The sequence below is a fragment of the Mytilus trossulus genome, chromosome 11, assembly GCF_036588685.1.
Source record: "Mytilus trossulus isolate FHL-02 chromosome 11, PNRI_Mtr1.1.1.hap1, whole genome shotgun sequence".
Lineage (NCBI taxonomy): Eukaryota > Metazoa > Mollusca > Bivalvia > Mytilida > Mytilidae > Mytilus > Mytilus trossulus.
In genome coordinates, this window is record NC_086383.1 from 49,971,823 (window position 1) to 49,994,659 (window position 22,837).

The 22,837-nt window shown below is 31.5% G+C and overlaps 2 protein-coding genes across 2 annotated transcripts; both read right to left on the minus strand.

Annotated features, from left to right (window-relative positions):
• Positions 1-678: 678 nt before the first annotated feature.
• On the minus strand, positions 679-5,814 carry LOC134690121 (carbohydrate sulfotransferase 4-like). The gene is made up of 3 exons (XM_063550094.1): positions 5,811-5,814; positions 4,385-4,559; positions 679-1,471 (listed from the first exon to the last, which is right to left on the minus strand). The coding sequence occupies exons 1-3, from the start codon at positions 5,812-5,814 to the stop codon at positions 679-681; spliced, it is 972 nt and encodes a 323-aa protein (XP_063406164.1).
• Positions 5,815-9,550: 3,736 nt separating this feature from the next.
• Positions 9,551-21,649, minus strand: LOC134690122 (carbohydrate sulfotransferase 5-like). Its single transcript, XM_063550095.1, has 5 exons — positions 21,548-21,649; positions 20,637-20,733; positions 18,977-19,054; positions 17,349-17,517; positions 9,551-10,663 (listed from the first exon to the last, which is right to left on the minus strand). Exons 1-5 carry the CDS (start codon positions 21,647-21,649, stop codon positions 9,763-9,765), a joined length of 1,347 nt encoding a protein of 448 aa, XP_063406165.1. The 3' UTR covers positions 9,551-9,762.
• Positions 21,650-22,837: the final 1,188 nt, after the last annotated feature.

The following is a 22,837-nucleotide window of genomic DNA, read 5'->3' on the forward strand; positions in this document are numbered from 1 at the left end:
GATTATTAGTTCAATACACATATATGTATCTTCAACATAAAAAAAATTGACGAAAATACCAATAACATTAACCGAAGCGCTGGTAAAAAAAATGTTTTAATATGATACCTCGTATCCCACAACAATGACGAAACAAAAATAGCAGTAACAAACGTTGAATTTAAAGCATCTATAAAATGCACATCATCTTTAACATTAATTTCCTTGTAGATGTAACAATCTTGAACAAAGAGGTAGCTATGGTACATAGTTTTATCCACTTGAAAATAAGCGACTGTATGCTTATAATATGAAATTATAATTATAGTTGTTAAATAAATAAAAGGAGATACATGGAAAGGTTGCATTTAAAACATCTATAAGATGCACGTCACTCTCACATCGTGTCTATCGGGAGTTTTATTGTATTTATACCAGTACTGAACAATATACAGAAGGAGTTTTGGTATGGATATCCACATAATGACTTAACGAACAATTTCCGATTTTTGATACTATTGTTGCATAAACATGGATAATTACAATAGCTTCTAATGGTGAAAGAAGTCATTATAAGATGTGAACTGAAGTGCAAATGCTACAATCTTTTGTTTTATGATGCAAATCCTTACGCAATGAAGTTTCATATTTGCCTTTACTGAGCTATACTCAGCTGTATGTGTAATGCATTCTGGAATCCTATGGTAAAAATAAAGCTACCGACGTATTTTTCAACATAGCTATGTCAGAAATTTGAATATACCCAAGTTTTTTGTATAGATATTGACATTTTTTATCAATACTTTTCACAAACGAATGATTGGCCGACAAACGCCATGCATTGACCATTTCTGTCGAGTTTCCTTTCACAGTGTTCAGTGGACCCTTTCCTGATATTCCAGACGACGTCTTTTTCCAAATTACATATTTAATTCTTTTTGTGAATGTAAGGTTCAAAAACTGGTATATATTTTTTGAGGTATCAACGGGTTTTGTTGTTAAAATTTCATACCGTATTCGAACAATACTTGAAGGATATAAGACTGTGAGAAGGTTTGACATCGAAATGTCATTTGAAATTCGAAAACACAGATTGGCTGCATAATCTGAAACAGAATCAAAATCGTTGATATAAATTTTCTGGGAAATTATCGTCGGTCGTGGATCGCGCACGAGATGTAATGTCTTTAAACGTTCTAATTGTGAGAATAGTCCTTGTACAAGAAATAAAGACGCACGGATTGTTTTTATTACAACAACTTTTGATTTGATGCATTCAAGTTGTAAGATCTGAATAGCAATTTTAAATTCCATTTGTTTCGAATATCTTGCTGATCGCTCAGATTTGAATTTTGTTAGAAATGTCTGCAGTTGGTACCCGTGCATATCAACAAACTTTCCATGCCAGAATTCTAAAGGTAGATTGATGAGCTGACAGGTAAAAATGCTACTGATGATGTTGTTGACAAGTACTGAATATTGGTAACTAGTTCTACAACATAAGAATAAAAAAAAATAGTACAAGATAATAGAATTAAGAATATAATACTGATTTCCTTTCGGAGCACCTGCGATCACCCCTAGTTTTTGTTGGGTTTCGTGTTGTTTATTGTTAAGGTTTCTATGTTGTGTCATGTGTACTATTGTTTTTCTGTTTGTCTTTTTCATTTTTAGCCATGGCGTTGTCAGTTTGTTTTAGATTTATGAGTTTGACTGTCCCTTTGGTATCTTTCGTCCCTCTTGTATACGTATAGTATGGTTAAATAAAGTAAGGGAAAATAATTTATTCTGAATTAAATGGGAAATCATATACTAAATAATAACTTACACATATACACAATAAAATAATATAAAACTCTCAATTTGCGATATTTCTTACAGTGAGCTTTGAGACGTTATTACTTAGTCTTATTTATGTATAAATGTGTTCCACTAATTTCTGTATTTGTGGAGCTATGCTTAATTGATTTTATATTCACCGGAATATAAGTGCAAAATGGGAGCTCTACACATCACTTGTCATCACTAAATTTTTATCATCGGTATAAGGACATCATTCGTAAATATAGCTCAACATTCAGACTTCTTATACGTTCAGGTATTTCACATCCAATATTTCATGGAAATATTCTTTATAAAGCACAAAAACGTCAGTAATCACCTCAGAAGCTAAAAAAACCTTTCAATCGACTTATTAAGAAGGGATAAAGTTACGATACTGTTGTCAGGTCATTAAAGATTGCCAATTTTGGCGTTAATATTGATTCACTTATAGGGTCTTTGCATCGGAACTAAACTCATTTATTTAAAAACCAATTGTTTGCATGACAGGGATTATTTTCTTCTCATGGATGTTATGATGGTATGATACTAAAACCCTCACGGGAAGGATTGTGCCTGATATTCATATGATAAAGACATAATCTTTCAATCAGTTTTATAATTGAAGTGGCATGTCAGTTAACTGCTAGTAGTCTGATGTTATTTATGTATTATTGGGCATTTTATTTATTTTCTTTGGTTACATCTTCTGATATCAGACTCGGACTTCTCTTGAAATGAATTTAAATGTGCCTATGGCTATGCGTTTACTTTTCTGCATTGGCTAGAGGTAAAGGGTGAGGGTTAATATCTCATAAACATGTTGAACCCCTCTGCATTTTTGCGCCTGTCCCAAGTCAGGAGCCTCTGGCCTTTGTAAGTCTTGTGTTATTTTTAATTTAAGTTTTTTGTGTACAATTGGGAGTTTAGTATGGCGTTCATAATCACTGAACTAGTGTATATATTTGTTTAGGGGCCAGCTGAATGACCCCTCCGGGTGCGGGAATTTCTCGCTGCATTGAAGATCTGTTCGTAACCTTCAGCTGTTGTCTGCTCTATGTTCGGGTTGTTATCTCTTTGACACATTCCCCATTTCCATTCTCAATTTTACAACATAAAAAACTTAACATCAATTCTCTGTAAGGATGACCCAAATTCAAAAAATAATGGCCAAACTAATTTTTTTAGAGTTATGTTTTTTTTGGTTTAAATTAAAGGAATGAACCATGAGTCCACTTTATTTGATTTAACCGACATTATGCAGTATTTTTTTTAATAAACGTACTCTATTTTTGACCATTTTGAGCATGTTATTTACTCCAAAAGCAGAATTTCCCAATTATATCATTATGAAAAATGAAATAAATGATGTTTTTTCATCAAATGTATCCAAAAATATGTTTGGGGCAATAACTCTGAAAGCCACATATACATAGATTTTATAGACCCTTACCCATATATTCAATGATTGCATTAGTTACACCATTTTCAAAATGATATTAAATATTCAAAATTTAAAGAAAATGAATCAGTTTAATTTTTTTTAAACAATTTAAAACCAATTAGAATTGCATATCTCCTTTGATATGTGTCTGCAGTAATAAAGTACAGACTAAAGCTCCTGGACTGCCTAGTGAGTTATGTCCCCTTTTTGGAACTCTTCGGTAATAAGAGAGAGAAGCTGTACACAAATGGCAGACACATTTTGTCAACAACTATTCCATATTTGATTTAACCATTGATTATGAGTGAATGTACTTTCTTTAAAAAATTTGTATCAACTAATTGTAATCCGGGAATACCATTTAATTTAAACAGTTTCAATCTACAGACTAAAACACAACTTTTTGCAGAGCTTAAAAGACTAAGCAACACAAACAATACCAAAAGAATCACAATGAAAAGGAGCTTCAAACTTCAATTTACGTTTCATTTGCAAATTAATTTTAAAATCAAACATACACAATTAATTTACACCATAAATTTCCTCTGTGTGAAAAAACTTCAACATAGATGTCAAGGTAAAGGCAATTGTAGTATACCGCTACTAAATATTCATAAATTGATTACGCAAAAACAAATCCGGATCACAAACTAAAACCGAGGGAAACATATCAATAATAAGAGGAAAACAACGGAACAACAAAAATACTGAATTAAAAAGCCGAACACCTACATACATAGATAAAGGCAACAGCAGTATGTTGCTGTTCGAAATTCGTAAATCGATCGATTGATAAAAAACAAAGCCGGGTTACAAACTAAAACTGTGGGAAACAAATGAAATATTAGAGGAGAATTACGACACAAAACCAAAATATAACACACACAGAAACGAACTATAATACACCAATGACCATTTTACTGACCTGGTGCAGCACATTTTAAGAAAAAAAATGGTGGATTGACCTGGTTTTGTGGCTAGACAAACCTCACTCTTTTTTACAAGATCCTCATGTCCTTTCTGTGCCTGCTCAACCGTGATGTAATACGTGGGAGCGACATGCAGGACTTTAAATTGAAACTCATTAAAGAATGTGAAGGAATAGTAAACTGAATACATCATTTTTTATTGTATTCTTACCGTGTAGTTCCATTAAAAAATGTCAACCTGTCTAAATGTATGTGATGATCTAAGAAATGTAATGGTTCAAACACATAAAATACTTCTTCTGCTTGTCGTATTATATCTCCTAGAAAGGAGGAGCCACTCCTAGCATACGTTAAAATAATAACAGGAGTAGGTCTTGCATCTTCAACTGAAATAAACCAAAACTATCTTCAACATGTTAAACAAATATAAACATTGATTTTAGTGATTTATGAATTAAGACTTCTAAATTCCTTTGTTAATTTGTTTTGGTCATGTGTTTGTCTGGTCTTTTCTATTGTTTCATTTTGTATATACCATGCATTTGCAATTTAGATGGGGTCTACAATTGTGGAGTAGCACCCTTTTATCTCTGAAGTTATAAAATCTTATTGTTTTACGTGCCACATATTTTTATTTTTCAATGATATAATAAGGCGAATAATCATCAGCTCGAAATCGAAAACATGGGCTTCTTTTGAAAAACAAATGAAATTTGACTCGATTTTGTTTATAGATTACATGCATGTAACCATTGTCTTGAATACTTGAAATGTTTTCATTAAACTTCAAACAAAATGAATTATATCACAATAAATTATCCACGAATTCATAACACAATTATGCAGAAAAAGATATTCTAAATATTTGTTTACAAAAAACCGCTATGTATACCTGATCCATCTGAAACCAAAAAGATAGGGTATGTCTGTCCGAATTAAACATTCGTCAAAGTTGTCAATCTACTACAGTCTGATGTTGTTTGATCAAAAACGTTTATTTAATCAATAACACTATGTACACATGCACAGTTATTAGGTAATTTCTTGATTATTTGAAAATTGGGCTGATTTTAAACGAATGTTATAAAATTATTACTAAATACAGGCAACAGAAATATACCGCTGTTCGAAATTCATTAATCGATAGAGAAAAAAACAAATCCTAGTTACAAACTAAAACAAAGGGAAATGCATCAAATATACGACACAACAGAAACACAACATTAAAAATTAAATGTTACACACACAGAAACAAACTATAATATAACAATGGCCATTTCCCTGATTTGGTACATGGCATTTTAAGAAAAAAATGGTGGGTTGGAACCTGATCATGTGGCATGCCAAACCTCCCGCTTCCATGGCAATAGTAATTTTAACACTAAAATGACAACATTACATGTCGGGACTACAATGCAAATAAAAAAAACCTTAAAACTATAAACAATTTCTGCACAGCAAGTACAAAAAGTTTTCATATAAAAAAGTATATAAACTTCTATATAGAATAAAAGTTAAATGATACGGTAACTCATCATATCTTACGGTCTTGAAGTTTAGTAGTAATGGTTGGATTCCTTGACGTTCGTTTTATATCTACAGAAAAAAGGACGATTTAGTTAGATAAAGTATTTTACCCATGTTTTTTTTTATACATTTAATATTTTTTCTTTGATAATTTCAGTAAAATTCAAACATATGATTTTACTTACATGTACAAATATAGATTCACACACGTTATTACGGGATGAATTGAAATCGCCTACCTTATACTTTTTTCAAACTTAAGTAAAAATCAAAAGATAAAACACAAATAATTAAATTCCTTAAAGAACATCAATTTACTTTTCAATGAAAGAAAGAAATTATTAATATTACTTTCGGTTACTAGGATTACTTATAATAATTGCTGGTTTCGTTTCCTGACTTGATACTGAGACAATTTCCTAAGCAGAAAAATAGTGGATTAAACCTAGTTTTAAGGCTAGCTACACCTGTCACTTGAACGACAGTGGCAAATTTCATTCTCTTGACAACGTTGTGTGAATAAAACAAACAGAAATAAAAGGTAAAAATGTCGAAAATAGGGGTACAGCAGTCAACATTGTATTATAATCTTAATCATACAAAACAAAATGTAACACACATACAAGAAACATATTCCAGCGCCAAATACCATGCCAAAATTAGTTGTCGAATTTCAACGTTTGAATTTTTATTTTTATATCGCTCTGTTATATGTTTAGTAATAAGTTCGCTTTTAGTTTAGAAGTATCGTATTACACTTCATAAAGTGGTATAATTTATACATCTTATTTTTTTCTCTATTAGAAAATATAAATTCAAAATCAAATGAATTTTTTGTATAACAGTAAACGCGGTTGATTCAAAAAAAATAATTCTCACCTATTTCATGCGACTTTAGGAAAAGTATTCCAGTCATAAATATCGACATAAGAATGAATAGTAATATTGCAAAATGTAGTTCCATCTTCATCTGCATCTTCTTTAGATATGTGGATGCCAGACATTTCTTGTCAGTTACACATGTTTAATTCATTTGGTAGGTACATTACTATTTCATTTGGCTCTTCAATAGACCATCTTCCAATTAATCCTTTTTCCTGAAAAATTCACACGTCTCGAAGCACATATTTTAAAGTCATCTAGTCCGATGACGTGTTTTCCCCGAAATGTACCCGAGTCAACCGAGTCAACTTTTTTAGACAAAGCCGTGTTTTGGTTAAAATATTAATCTTTGTATCCTTGATGAATTTATTGAATGCTTATTTATATTTCTAGTATAAGATAATTGAACTATAGACATTTCAATCAGTGTCAACGAAACATACTTTTCTATCAAATTAAATTTCTGTTTATTAGATACAAGCTGTTTCATCTGACATTGAAGAATATTGATACAGAGAAGATTTGATAATTTATTTATACACCCGCACGGCCGGTAGTTATAAACTTAAGATTAATGAAGCATGTTAAAAAATATATTTTCTTTCACTGCACGAATGAACAACACAGGCATTGTAAGTCCATTTTAACTTAGATATTGTACGACCTCTAGTATATAAATTGTAAATGATTACAACCTACTGTGTTAACTTATTTGTACTTTTAAAAATGATGGCAGCTAAGTACAGTATACATTTTAAGAATGTGTCGAATTCGTTTACTTGAATATATTGATATAAATACTAGTTATCTAAGTTGCATCAAAGTCTAAACCCTTAGTGATTTAAGGTGGTACCCAACACCTTGACTAAAATATTTTTGCTCTTTTAATTTTCATAAAATTTGGACAAAGTATTTACTTTGGCCCTCTGACTAAAATATAAAAGTTTCAAAAAATTTGAACAAACTGTTTTATCAGAAAGTAGTATATTAGACTGGTTACAATTACTATATATGCTACACAAGACATTTTTCAGCAATGTTTTAAATTTAACCCAAGTAGAGAAAATGTGAAATATTCTTATAAGTCGGACAGGCAAATCACACCGTGTTAATAAGGTCAGTTATACACGACTCGCTTCAATAACAATGCTTGTCATGTTTTGATTTTTTTTGTCAGATTTTCAGATTCCTCTAGTTTTATCTATATGAATGCCAACTAACTCCCATATTTCTTTTTATAAATCTTTAACATTTATAATTATAAGCCATCTGTAAAAGTCTTATAAAATCTTGTCAATGAATATGCTATGCAAAATCAAGAGAGAATATTTTCCCGCAAACATTTCAATGGTTAAAATCTCGAAAACAAGCACATTAACCTATACTTTATCATCGCTCTTTTGGTTCCCTTAATAATTCCCTATCAATATGCATGTGTTATGAAAAACTAATAACTTTCAAATTGAGTAGCACATTTCCTCAATGCAAATTATTATTCGTGATGTTACTGCCTCGCATTATTCAATTTATTTGTGTCCATGTATTTTTCTATTGTGTCTGCAGGAATAGCAAAATATTTGTATTTGTGGTAGACCCAAGTACACAAAATCAGGACATTTTATAGTTATCATATCATAATGCATTTTTGTATGAAACAGTTAGCAATGCATCAAAAGCTATAGATATGACTAGCATACTGGATGAGTCTGGGAGCTTTGCAACTCAAAAAGCTACTGTTAATAAGATCGTGTGTTTATCACACTGTTCACCATGTCTTTACACTAAGTTCGTTTGATGTGTACTGATTGATACTTTAGTCTAGCATTACTACATGATTAAATCAAGATGTAATTAGCTTTTTGTCTGTTGTCTGTTGTTTTTATGTTTTGTTTTGGACTATCAGAGGTCATCACTGCTTTTCGTTGGTTTGCATGCCGCTGAGTCTTTTTTTTTCCTGTGGCGTTGTGTAAATTGTCATTTATTTCCATTTTTTCCCCGAATTTATGGCATTGTAATTTATAATCGGAATTACTTTTGGTAACTTCCGCCTCTTTTTTACTAAGTCCTTAATAATTGTGGTTTCTCTAATGATTCATATCGGTACCGAAGAAGTAAGTAGTACTCTCATGATACTTTAGGGAACTAACAGTTTAACAGCGAAGGTATTGAATCAGTGTTAAATAACAAAATGAAACTTTACGAATATCGTTCCTCCAATGCAATAAATGACATACAGCTAAAAAACAAAACATTCACAGAGCAGTTGATTTTGCACCTACTTAATTCTTACAGAAAATATGTTTCATGTGAGATTTTTTTTATTGTTGATAAAGACGTGTTATATAAATGTGTCTAAAGATTAGTTTCGTACAACATTTGTACGTTAGAAAATGATCGATTAGTACATTTTTCAATATCTAAAGCTAAGAACACTTTTTGACATGTTCTGAAAGGATCCATATGTGTGTTGATATCGTAATGAGGTTTTTTTTAAAGTATGATTGATACATTAATCCATATATATCACAATGTTCTCATTTACTACGGTAGTCTTTGTGAGATGTCTGTATCAAATACCCGTCAGTTAACGCTAAAACTATTGCAAACAATAATCTAAGAAACGTAATACTAGAAACTATAGAATAGGCAACATGAACCAATCAGAAACTTGTAAAGTGGGACCTTTACTGTGATGTCTGATATTAAAGTTATAGTTTAATTTGTTGTCATATGGTACCTTATACATTTCACAACAAAATACAAAAAATAAGCAGGAACAATAACAGTTGTATTTATTGCATCTATAAGATGTGCGTCATTTTAAAAACATGTATAACATGATATTTTTTAATTCATATTACTGAACGATATTCAGTGGCAATTTTCATACGGAGATACATTAATATTTCGAAAGATGTACAAATGTTTTACTACCAATACACAATACTTGGTTATTCTTAGCATTGCATTATAACTTCATGACCATGATGAACCATGTTTATCTTTTAAATTTTATAGCTTAAATGCTAAAATCCACTCAGTATAGTCAGTATAATCGTGGTAATATCTACTCATTGTAATCAGTATAATCATGGTAATAGCTACTCATTGTAATCAGTATAACTATGATAATATCTACTCATTGTAAATAGCATGTGAAATAAAGTTTTCATTTAAATATCACACTGTTAGTTCTGATGTTTTATGATGAAAATCCTGAAACATTGGTGCTCCCACAATTGTTCGTAGGGGCCCGTATCCTGATATTCGTCCATTTCCTCCTGGATTTATGCGATGAAATAAAGGTATAGATGTATTATGTAACATAGCCGTGTTATTAATTTGAATATAACCAATTTTCTTGTATAAATATTGACATTGCTTATCAATACTTTCAACAAACGAATAATTGGCGGAATAACGCCATTTGGTGACCATTTCCGTTGAGTTACCTTTTACAGTAGTCAGAGGACCCTTTCCTGATTTTCCAGATGATGTCTTCATCAAAATCACATTTTGAATCTCGTCTGTAAAAGTTAAGTTCAAAAACTTATATATTCCTTTAGACATATCAATTGGATTTGTTGTTAAAATTTCATACCGTATTCGAACTATACTTAATGGATAGAAAACTGTGAGTAGATTAGACATCAAAATGTCATTTGAAATACGAAAACAAAGATTAGCAGCATAATCCGAAACAGAATCAATTTCTCTGATATGTTTTTTCTGGGAAATAATTGTCGGTCGTGGATCACGCACGAGATGTAATATCTTTAATTTTTTTAATTGTGAAAACAAGCCTTGAACAATGAACAATGGTACACGGATTGTTTTTATCACAACGACTTTTGATTTCTGACATTCCAGTTGTAGTTTTTCAACTGCGAATTGAAATTCCATTCGTTTCAAATATCTTACTAACCGCTCTGATTTAAATTTTGTATAAAATGTCTGTAATTGATACCCATGCATATCTTCAAAGCCGGCATTCCAAAATTCTAACGGTAGATTTATTAGCTGACACGTAATAAAGCTATTGATGACGTTGTTTGCCTCTGTAAGATACTGATAACTGTTTCTACAACATAATAATCCAAATATTTAATGCAAGGTACAAATACAATTCGCCTTTTCAGAATCTAATGCATCCTGGGTAATATTTTCAAAAGTGTACACCAAAACGTCCTGATTGGTTAAAAATGTCATAAACAATAGAAATGTAACCAATGACGTGACGTTATTTTCATTTTGGGGGTACGAACAATGAAATTACCCATGATGCTTTAGATTCTGAAACGGCCAATTAGAGTTTGGTATGTTTTTAATTTTATGAGTGTACTTAAATTTACTAAATTTGCGACCACATACATCACATGTATGTGGGTTTTTTTCACCTATATGTGTTTTCATGTGGTGCCTCAAAATAGTGTCCATACTGAATTGATTCCCACATTATTCCACACTTGTATGGTTTTTCATTGGTATGTACTAACATGTGTGTTTTAAATCACTACTTTGTCTAAACAACTACATAACCAGGTAATATCAGCACACCTGTCTTAATGATTCTGATTTATAAATGACTATGTTTTACCTGTTTCTGTATTGGTGCAGTCATTCTTGTTTTACATATAATTTTGAATAAAATCCGACAATCACCATCCACACATGATAGTATATCTTGGTGAACATTGCATTTAACTTACGCGTATCAATGATGAACTTATTTGCAACCAATGGGTCGATGCCACTCCTAGTGGAGATCTATTTCCCCGATGGTATCACCAGCCCATTAGTCTGGACTTATGTGTTGACTTGAGTTATCATTGATATATTCAATTATTAATTCATTGTTAACAAAACTTTGAATTTTGACAAACTAAGGTTTTTCTACCTCAGGAATAGATTACATTAACTGTATTTATCCAACTTGAAGGATTTTTTTTATCCTTTATGCTCTTCAACTTCGAACTTTATTTGGCCCGATAAACATTTTTTAATTCGAGCGTCACGGATGAGTCTTTTTAAGACGAAACGCGCGTCTGGAGTAAATATAAATTTTTAAATCTGGTTTCTATGATGAACTTATATACTAGATACAATAATAGTTCTGACTAGATATAGCAATACTACATAGTTGTTTTCATAAGTGAATATAGGTATATAAATACAATAAATAATGATCGGTGTAGATGCAATTTATACTAGCTTAATATGCAGCATGGGTGTTGCTCAATATTGAAGGCTGTACGGTGACCCCTAGTTCTTAACGTCTGCGCCATTTTGTATATGGTAAAGGGTTGTATAATTTGCAATCATTTCACATTTTCATATTACTATATAATGACTTAGATACTAGTCAAAGAAATTCGCTTTAAAGAGATGGCTTTTCATATCCATACACATGTCTTGTTGTTGTTTTTTTAAGTTGCTTATTTCGATATCTAAACTTATATGTACAATTCAATTAGTTATTTCATCCTAAATGAAAAGTCAGGGCTGAAAATCTTTCTTTGTCAAACCACCAGAAATAGGCTTCCCGCGGATTTTTTTCTGCAGCGACTGGCCATTGACATAAAAATATGTTCCCTTAAAGGGTACTAGCTACGAGATACCTACATTTGAATTATTTATGGTTGTTTAATTATTGCTGAAAGTGAAATAGTGAATTAATTCACTTTTAGCAAGCAGTATGGTTCAATTTTGTTAAAATAAACAAAGAAACATCGATGATGAATTATTCATTTGCAAGTGAATGACATCATTGAATCCGTATTCATATTAACCTCAATATAACCCCTAATCTAAAGATGGATTACATTTGATTGATGCGTGTTCGACCGGTTATTAAAAGAAAAGAATGTCGTCATAGAAAGTGAAAAAAAAGTAAATCATTTCATTGACTGATTCGATCCACAAAACAATCATTCTTATACTGGTAAAATCGAAAAATAACGTTTTTTTTTTTTTTACCTAAAACGTGAAATCAAATAGACATAGAAAAATCCATTTGCACGAGGACCATGTATATCTTTATTTATGTTTATGTTTGTTCGAACAGCGGTATATGACTGTAACCTTAATGCACTGCGTTATGTGACCGTCGGTGGTTTTCCGTGTCATCTCGATAGTTATTTAGATGACGTCTGGACTAAAAAGTAAAATCACAAAAATACTGAACTCAGAGGAAAATCAATTTGGAAAGTCCATAATCACATGGCAAAATCAAAAAACAAAACGCATCAAAAACGAATGGACAAGAACTGTCATATTCCTGACTTGGTACAGGCATTTTCAAATGTAGAAAATGGTGGATTAAACCTGGTTCTAAACTACTCAATAAATGCTGATATATATTTTCTATTATATGCACTGTCAACTGGTATTTAAAACCTGGTATGTTATAAATTAAAATATGAGAATGGGTTTGAAAGTCACTTTTGGTATATTTGCCTTTCTTTATTTCATGTTACTTAGTCTTTCCTGATTTTATTTTGTAGGACCATATTGTGAAACATGATTGTTTAACGTTGTGCAATACTTTAATTTATCCAGATCGGCAATGTTTTAAAAAAAGGGACAGTCAAACTCATAGATAAAAAATAAACTGACAACGCCATGGCCACAAAAGAAAAAGACAAACAGACAAATAATAGAAAACAAGACACAACGTTCACATAGAAAACTAAAGACTAAGAAACAAAAACTGAAGTGTATACCAAATATACAATGAATATTTTTCGATATAACTAAGTTTGATATGACCATTTCAACTTAACTTAATATGTGTTTGCAATTTGTGCTTAAAACCATAAATCATTTACTGTATATTTTAAATTGATAATTAGATTTTCTATAATTTCTTTTTCAATTAACAAATTGTAAAGTCAAATGCATTCCGTACATGTTTCAAAAAGTCCAAAAAAAATATGAAGTGAAGCATTATATACTTAGTATTTTATAGGCCGGATCGTGACTCAGAATAAATGGATACATACAAATCGTGAAATGTGTAATATTTCAGTACTATATGTAATAACTCATTATAATGATCTATTGGTTGATAGCTAGCTATATCACGGTGGGTATGGTTGTCCTGCGAGAGAACGTACTGTGCTGGTGATTTGGTCCTGACGGGTGCTGGTGGGTCCTGATTCTGTGCTGGTGGGTTTGTTTACATTGTATCAGAACGACAATAAAACGATTGTTTTGTTGCTTAATTTTTCTCTGATGTGTCATGCAAGTACCATGCAAAGTATATTACAACAATATTATATTGCAAAAGTCGTGCAAGTTCGTTAAACGGAATTGTCCTGACGCTGTGCTGGTGATAAGAAAAACGGTCCTGGTTCTGTGCTCCTATGTCCTGGTCCTGTGCTTTTATATTTTAGTTAAAAGTGGCATATATTCAAGATCATTGATGCTGTACTGTTATTGACTTATTAGCTGTTGTCTGCTTTCTTGAAATTGACATTGTTGTGAATCTGTTTACTGTTACGTTATTATGAGAGAAAAAAATACCCCTATTTTTTATTTTTTTTTAAACTAACTGTAATCTTGTTTATTGGCCTGTTAATGAAACCCTTCTTGCCCCCTTTTAAGATAAGAAAATATGTTTACGATTTTCGGAATTACGATCATTTTGCAAGATCACCAAAATACGTTGTAATTTATACAATACTTATATAAAGTAGATGATGTGGTATGTTTGTTGTCAATGGACAAATTTCCATAAGAAACCAAAGGAAGTATGTGTTAACAACCATACGTCATCGTACGACCTTCAACAATAACCCATAAAATAAAAAGGTAAAAGGTTTTGCATAAAAATGGAGAGCAAAAATATAGAACAAAGGACTTTCTGAGCGATTCAATCATGACTGTCTTTAGCAGCTTAAAACACATGTGTTTGTGAACAATTGAGTGCTGACTATAAGAATGACAATAGTATTGCGGGTTTGTTTGTTTTGTGGTGTTTTTTTTTGGGGGGGGGGGAGGGATGGGGATAAGTTAGAGCAAGGTTACAGTGAAAGCTTGGAATAGTTTCCCGTAAGATTTAAAAGTTGTATTGTAAAAGAAAAATGTATCTTATAGCTATTAAGAATCACTTGCTGTAAGATTTTTCCAACACATTTTTTTTTTGTCTAAACAGTTATCAGGTTTTTTTTTTCGAAAGTTCGATAGAGCACTAAAACAAAATCACTATTTTATGAAAGGGCAGGCTAGAATATGTCAGAGAATGAAGACGAGATAACCTAGAGAACACTAATAAAATTAAGATTTCTTAGCTTTTTTCATTTCAAAATAAATATTTTTGATAAAGAATTACGGGGGAGGAAGTGAACAATGTGTCCTTCTTTTCTATATATAAATATTTTTCATGAATAAAAAAAAAATGTGCCTTGATTATAATTCAAAATGAGTAAATGGAAAAAATACCCAACTAAAATACACTTTTATTTTAATATTGGTAATATCACTAAGCTTTTACGTTTTTTGTGTCAAACACACCATCTCTGTAGTAATGACTCCTTACTAAGATATTTCACTTCATTCATTTTTTTTTCTGCGTTTTTTTATATTGTGAATTCATAGAATTATTATATTAAAATGTAGCCTTAATTTATATTTAAAAAAAAATGAATCTAAAGCCAGATATATCAAACATTTTTGTTTCCCTCTATCCGTTTTCAGGACTTTAACAATCATCAATAACACGCCTGGAAAGTAAAATGTGAACTCGGCTGTCTGTAATCGACCATTTTTAGACACCCCAGGCTCCTAAAAAAACAAGCCGGGGTTGGGGTTCAAAGATGCAAATTAAGTTCTTATATCAATATTTTATCTTTTCGTGTACGGTTTATGACCCCTCCTGTGGCCTGTCAATTCCGAAATGTGCAAACTGCAATATTATCAAAACAGCACAGACAATGAATAATAGAGATATAATTTTGTACATATAACAAGGGGAAACTTCTAGCAAAGCATTATTATTTATAGTTCATTATTGTATTTAGTAGAAAAAGAGAATTTAGTGCTATAAAATCACTATTTTTGTAGAAAATTCACATACCTTTGTACAGAGATTTTTGTTATGTTTAGCATGGGATCAACACAATGGTTCATTACCGACGGTAAAAAAAATCAAAATGTCTATCTACCTTGCACATTTCAGAAAATTCAGATCAGATATTAACGAAACTGGTTCCAGCAACATTTATAAGCAATTTAAGACTGTGGCACTCACAGTTTCCATTCACCACAAATATTCTCGTTACAACGAATCATTTTAAATACAAAAATACGCGTTGCATGCAGCCTTTTGTTTATCTATTAATATATGTATACGGATAAAGTTATGAAAGGCAGCAGGGTCATCAGGGTGAGGAGTCCATGACATCTGAAATAAATGCTAAGCATAGATCTAGAAAGCGACATATAAATTAATCATGACATTAAAAAAAGTCTCTTCATTTCGAACAAATTGACACATAAAATGAATTATATAGTATTGTGGAATTTTTAACTTATTTTAGATACTATATATTGTTATCTGATATTGGACGAAAGATGTTGCCCTTTTATGTTGTTTTGTAATACAAGTTCAGATCATTTGAAAACACATATTAAACAGCCAAATGGATGCACAAGAGCTAAAATATGAGTCATAGATCCTGTTGGCAACAATTATCTGGCTAATTTTATTGATTTTGTAACATTTGTTTCAAATATGACCAACTTCTTATCCAAAATCACCAGCACCGTATCAGGACCATCCAGCACAATGACAGGACCCACCAGCACAGTATCAGGACATGAATAAATTGAGAAAATGCTAAATTTTAATAAATTGCAATGTTTTTTCACAAAATTGTTTTGTCGTGTGGATTGCGGTATAGAAAGCGGACTCTATGAGCATTTTTGTTTAATTTTTCAGTTCGAGATTTTCTGAAAATGAGCATTTTTGTGTTACGCTCACTGAAACAGTTTAGAGGGTCATTTTTTTAATGGTTTATATATGAACCCCTAAGAAACGAAATTGAAAAATCTCAACTGTTTTCTTCCATTTTTTATGAGTGAAAACGTCAAAAATCATCATTTTCGTTTTTGTTTACATTTTTTCATTGATCACCAGCACCCGTCAGGACCGAATCACCAACACAGTACGTTCTCTCGCAGGACAACCATACCCACCGTGTATATACTGTAAACCAACTTATTTTCGCGGATACTTTATTTCGCGTTTTATCCTTTCTTGACCACTTCGCGGCTATTTAATTTTGCGATTTTCTGATTAACTTGATGAATTTTGATAAGGAAAGATCCAAGGTTTACATATTCGCGACGATTTGTAATCGCGTTATTTTTCTACTCGCGAAAGTCGCGAAAATAAATCGCTCGCGAAAATCAGTTGGTTTACAGTATAGTTCAGTTTTCAATTATTTGATGGGTATAGAAGACGAGAGAAACAATCAATACAATTGTAGTTGGTTATACAAAAGGGGAGAGCCTACCGGTTATTACATTGAAATTGAGTCAGAAACACGTAAGTATCAGCTGCATTCGCCGTTTTAGAATCTAAAGCATTCTTGGAAATATTTACAAAAGTGTATACCAAAACGTCGTGATTGGTTGAAGATGAAATAAACAATGGAAATTTAACCAATGACGTGACGTTATATTCATTTTTGGATGTATGAACAATGAAATTACACATAGTCCTTTATATTCTGAAAGGGCGAAATATTTAGTTAATTTCTTACCGTGTTGTTCCATTCAAAAATGTCATACTTCTATATGAAATGCGTAAGAAATGTAGCGGTTCAAACACATAAAACACTTCTTCTGTCTGTCGAATTATATCTCCAAGAAAAGATGAGCCACTTCTAGCATAAGTTAAAATAATGACAGGAGAAGGTCTGGTTTCATTTACTGAAATACAACATATATATATCGCAAACTTGTAAAACAAATACTTTTATTTGAATATATAGTAATACAAGTTGATAAAGAAAACACTGAAGTATTGATGCAACAAGAAAAAAAAACATTGATCTAAAACCTGTATACCACCGTGAAATAGGAAAATCGTTTAAAAGAAATAATCTACAATGCTACTCAACATAAAAATGATAGAATACACCATAAGTGTATTACTTTGGGATACCATGCGGTATATTTTATTTGGTTCCCTTACGAAGCACCTGATATATTCCCATGCTTTAAAAGTGGTGTTGGTGTTGCTCAGTCTTTAGTTTTCCTTGTTGTGTACTATTATTTATCTGCTTTTCTTTTTCCTTTTTAGCTATGGCGTTGTCATGGTAATCTCAGTATAAGAATCTAAGACAAACGAGACGATTTTAATTTTGAATTATCAATTTCCTCCACCTTAGTAGCAATATACCATCTTCACCTGCACATGACCTATACATTTACAAGCTTATTCGGTATTTAAGAGCATGCAGCAACTGCTCATATTTTGTAAAAAAAAAAAAAAAGCACCAGTGTCGGAGCAGAAATTTGATGAGACACGTCTCGTCCTTTTTCTTAAAAAATTCATTGAAAGGTACCAAGTCCTTGTTGATAAATATTCCTTATCAACTTCACAAACTATACACGATGGTCTTGAAGTATAGATTCTGGGTACTGACAATGTTTTTCATCATTACATGTATCACGTATTATAGTATTTTGCTATCTGTCTTTATTACTATAAATTTTATTTTTTATTCTGTGTTTGATGTTCTCCATGGTATTGTTCTATGATAATGTTCGTACTCTTGTTTTTCATTTTTGCTGATATGTTTTGTCAATATGCTTTCTGAGCTTCTTTGTTCTTACAAATATGACGTTGCGCTGTACTTATACATTCCGTCATCGCATTATTTTTCTATAATAATATTTGTATTCTCATCTTTCATTTCTGCTACTATGCTTCGTCTATAGATATGCCTTTTTTATGTTTATATGACTTGACTCTGTACTTTTGACATTAAAAAAACACACTCAATGCAATCGGCTGTTTTCCCGAGTGTATCACCAGCCTATTAGTCAGCACTTTTTGTGCTGACATGAATTATTTATAAATTAACTGTTTACAAAATTTAGAATTTTTGAGATACTAAGGCTTTTCTACGTCAGGCATAGGTTACCTTAGCTGGATTTGGCAAAACTTTTAGGAATGTTGATCCTCAATGCTCTTCAACTTCGTACTTTGTTTGGCCCTTTTAATTTTTTTGGAATCGAGCGTCACTGACGAGTCTTTTGTAGACGAAACGCGCGTCTGGCGTATATACAAAATTTAGTCCTGGTATCTATGATGAGTTTATTTACATAATTAGGGACTAGCACTCCACTCCCCTGAAAAAAAAATCTAATTTTGAGTACTCACTTGCTGGTACTGTTTTATTTATATTCTGTTGTCCACAGTCACATCTTACTGTTGTACTATCAAGATATCTTAATTTTCCTATAATCAAAAAGATTTAAAATATGGCTTACGTATTTCCCAACAGGAAGTGCATTAGATCATTCGTGACTTTCGAGTTTTTTCTCCATTCTAGAAGCCGAGGATATGGAGTTTTTGTCAGTAAACCTTTGTAGTGTTTCCTACCAAGAGCAGTGGCGAGGGTAGTCAATGTGCTTACAAATAATTTCATAATCATTTCTTTTTCAATAAGAATTTTATTATAATCGTTTAACTTCTGAGCCCCCAGACACCTTCTTACATGAAGTGAAAAACCGTTGGCCTTTTTCTCGCCAAAAGAGAAATATATGTTAATATCCGTTATCATATCAATTTTATATATAGACCCTCATCAGTTCGAGCTACATGAAGTCTAAGTCGTGGTAACAACCTTCTTTGTATGAAACAAAGGTGGCAATAGTTGAAGTTGATGTAAAAAAAACCGGATATATGGTAGGGAGCTACCATTTGATTTTTAGGGGGAGGGGGGGCTAGGATGGAAAATTTCGTCCTGCATTTTTTTTAGTTGTAATCTCTGTCCTGCCTTTTTATTTTTCACTCTATCCGGTCCTGCTTTTTTATTTTTTAGTTTATCCTGACTTTTTTTACATAAATTGTCATCCTGACTTTTTTTTTTCAAGTGTCTCATCCTGACTTTTTTTTACTCAAAACTCCTGTCCTGCCTATTTTTTTCTAATTTCATCCTAGCCCCCCCCCCCCCCCCCCCCCCCCTAAAAATCAAATGGTAGCTCCCTTAAAATATTATTATAATACTTACATTTCGATCGCCTTTAATGAACCTTTAAGATTTCAGATTTAAATTGAGTCCCAATCCCTAATATTTTATGATATAATGTATGCGAATAATTACAACTTGACGTAGCTGTATGTTCTGACAAACAATTATAAACTCGATGCAAAGGGCGCGGCCCCGGGAAGATTATTAAAATAGATCGGTATCGCAAGATATGTAAATTATATGCAAAAAGCGAGACAACCGAGATTTTAATTGATATTGTACCTGATGTTAAAGTGAATAAAAAATATGTTCATAGGGAGACTTCAACCAATTAAATTTTACTGAATGACTTAAGTAATGGTGATACGATGCCTGTTTGGAAATGCATAGTTGTTTAAATCAATCAACCATTCAGTGAAAATGGAAAAGTATAGAGTAAAAAATTAAAAATTAAAAAAAATTTAACTTGAGTACTATATCACTTCAAATCTAATTGAGCCAAAATATATATCTTCTAATTCAAAGTTTAACAGTAAACGTTTCTTTAGACAAATGGGTCAAAATTTTGATTGATTGATTGATTTTACGTCCAATAGGGAAAGTTCACTCTTATTTCACAAGAATCTATCAATCGGTTAAAATAAATTCTTCAATAACAAACAGTTGTTTTAACAATATTTTATGTTGTTTTAAATCATCTTTTTTTTATTTATTCATCAAATTAGTAAGAAGGACTAGCACCAAGAATAGTTTCTTATTACTTCGTATGTGTTTAAACTGTACGGTCTACTGCTTTTGTAATTGGGAGTAGGTCATTTCCTATCTATTACAAAGGGTAGTCTAGACTTGCTACACTTCCCTTTCTTTCTTTTATTTCTTTCTTACTACTGATAACTGCCAGTCTACTGATTGCCCTTGAAGATGTCAGTGTAATGGTATTAACCTAGTTATAGAAGTAAAAAAAAAAATTAGGAAGGGACATGTAGCAAGTCTAACGGAAGACCGATTGCTCATGAGTCGCCACGCATTGTCTACATGAAATTAAACCAATAAAATATACAATGCTGTTCATAGAAGACTTTGGAAAGAAAAACCTTGTTGATACAAATTGAAAAGTCAATTTGGTATATTTTCAGTTATTTTTGGTTTTAAAAACGATTTAAATAATTTTAATATTGTCGAAAGCCATAGGCTAGTTCTCCAGTGTCTCTATTTCATTGCTGTCTGCCACAATTATTGTGTTTTTTTTTTATATAATGTTGTTTGTTTTCACTTTAAATGTGAAGTGTTCTATTTTGTCTCACCATGGAACCTTGTAAAAACTTAATAAACGGTAAATATTTTGCTTACTGATGGAGGTCGTAGAGTTACCTGTAATAATTTACCTTTGTTTGCCAATGGTTTTGAAGTTGTATTGTAATACAAGTAATAGCTTTTCCAAAAAAGGCTAGCCGTCTCTTAGCTGATAAAAAGGAAAGTGTTCTCGCTTTGTAGATTAACTCATTCAGAATAGCCTCGCATATCAATCAACAAATTTTACCACACACGTGAGGTCACAACTTATGAAGTAGTATATGATCGTTTAACGTACGTTGTGCGTGTTTACAAAACTCCGAAAGATTCGGCTATTTATAGATAAAAGTTACCAATATCATGAATATGCATGATTAATGACCAGGCAAAATCTAATTGCTAAAACAGAGAGGACAAATCCGATACTCTAAATCCGATATTCTGCGGGATTGAAAGACATTTACTAGGTTTTCGTTGTCCGAACCAATCAATAAACTTTGATTATTCACGTCTCGTAATATCTTCCAGTCAGGTAGTAAGAAGCATCCAGCGCACTGACTGTCCATCGTTCAATTTTTTTAAATAATAAAAAAAAAATATGACTTTCCATATACAAACAAATAATAAAAAAAATATGTATAATTATGTGTGCGCGCGTGTGCGTGTGTCTATATTTTTGCTTAACCATATATCTTACTGTCTTGGAAAGGTTTTGCAGTGGTATTTTTAAGCTGTCTTGTTATATCTGCAAGAAGAAAATAAAGTAACTGTATATGTTCGTTTAATATCTGATGTTTCAGGTTAAATGTCTTATAAATATTTTCTAATCAAAGTTAATATTATGTGATGTATTTTGGACTACACTCGATACATGTAAATCAAATATTTGAGGGATTGGAAAGTGGGGTCTTTTAGGTTTTCCCCCATTTTGTCTGGTATTCACCATTCTTTATATCTTAGCACCCCAGTATTATATTCTTTTGGACTATATTTTGGTGTTAAGCATAACATTCATTTTCACTTAACAAGTACATTATTTTATTTCGGGTCCAGTTTCGATTGTTTTATTTTAGGTTTATTTAATAAAACGGAGATACCGTATTACTAGAAATAAATTGTATTTGCTATTCATTATTAATTACAAGTTTGCTACCCACAGCCGTTACTGATATATAATAATCAACAAAAGAAACGATACACAAGCTTGAAACACAATTAATCATAAAATATAATAAATAGGAAAAACTGTTAAAATATCAAAGGAGTGGGTCCGGTAAAGACAGATTTTGGCCTCAAATTTCAAGTTCATCTGACGAAAGATTTTGGACACTTTTTAAACACTTTAGAGTCTATATATATTATGTGAATTTAAATTGATTTACTCATTAAAAACGCTCCGAATCAAGCTTATACTAGTATATGAAATATCTATCAAATATGCCAAAAAATGTCACTTTTTAGATGGTTTTTCCTCAATCTTTATATGTGTGTTATGTAACATCATCATAAACAACTTACATTTCAATATTAAGAATGAACACAAATGCGGCCACTTTGATGTAAGACGGAAACCGTCTTAAATTTAACTAAAATTCTAAAATTGTGAAGATTTCAGTAATTTAGCATGACTTAGTGATGCTAGTACTCAATGTATGTACATTGTTTTGTCAAAAAAGCGCATATCTATATATGTAGCAGAAACATATTCTACTTTCCAATAAATAACATTAACTGAAAGTTTACATTTTTTACAA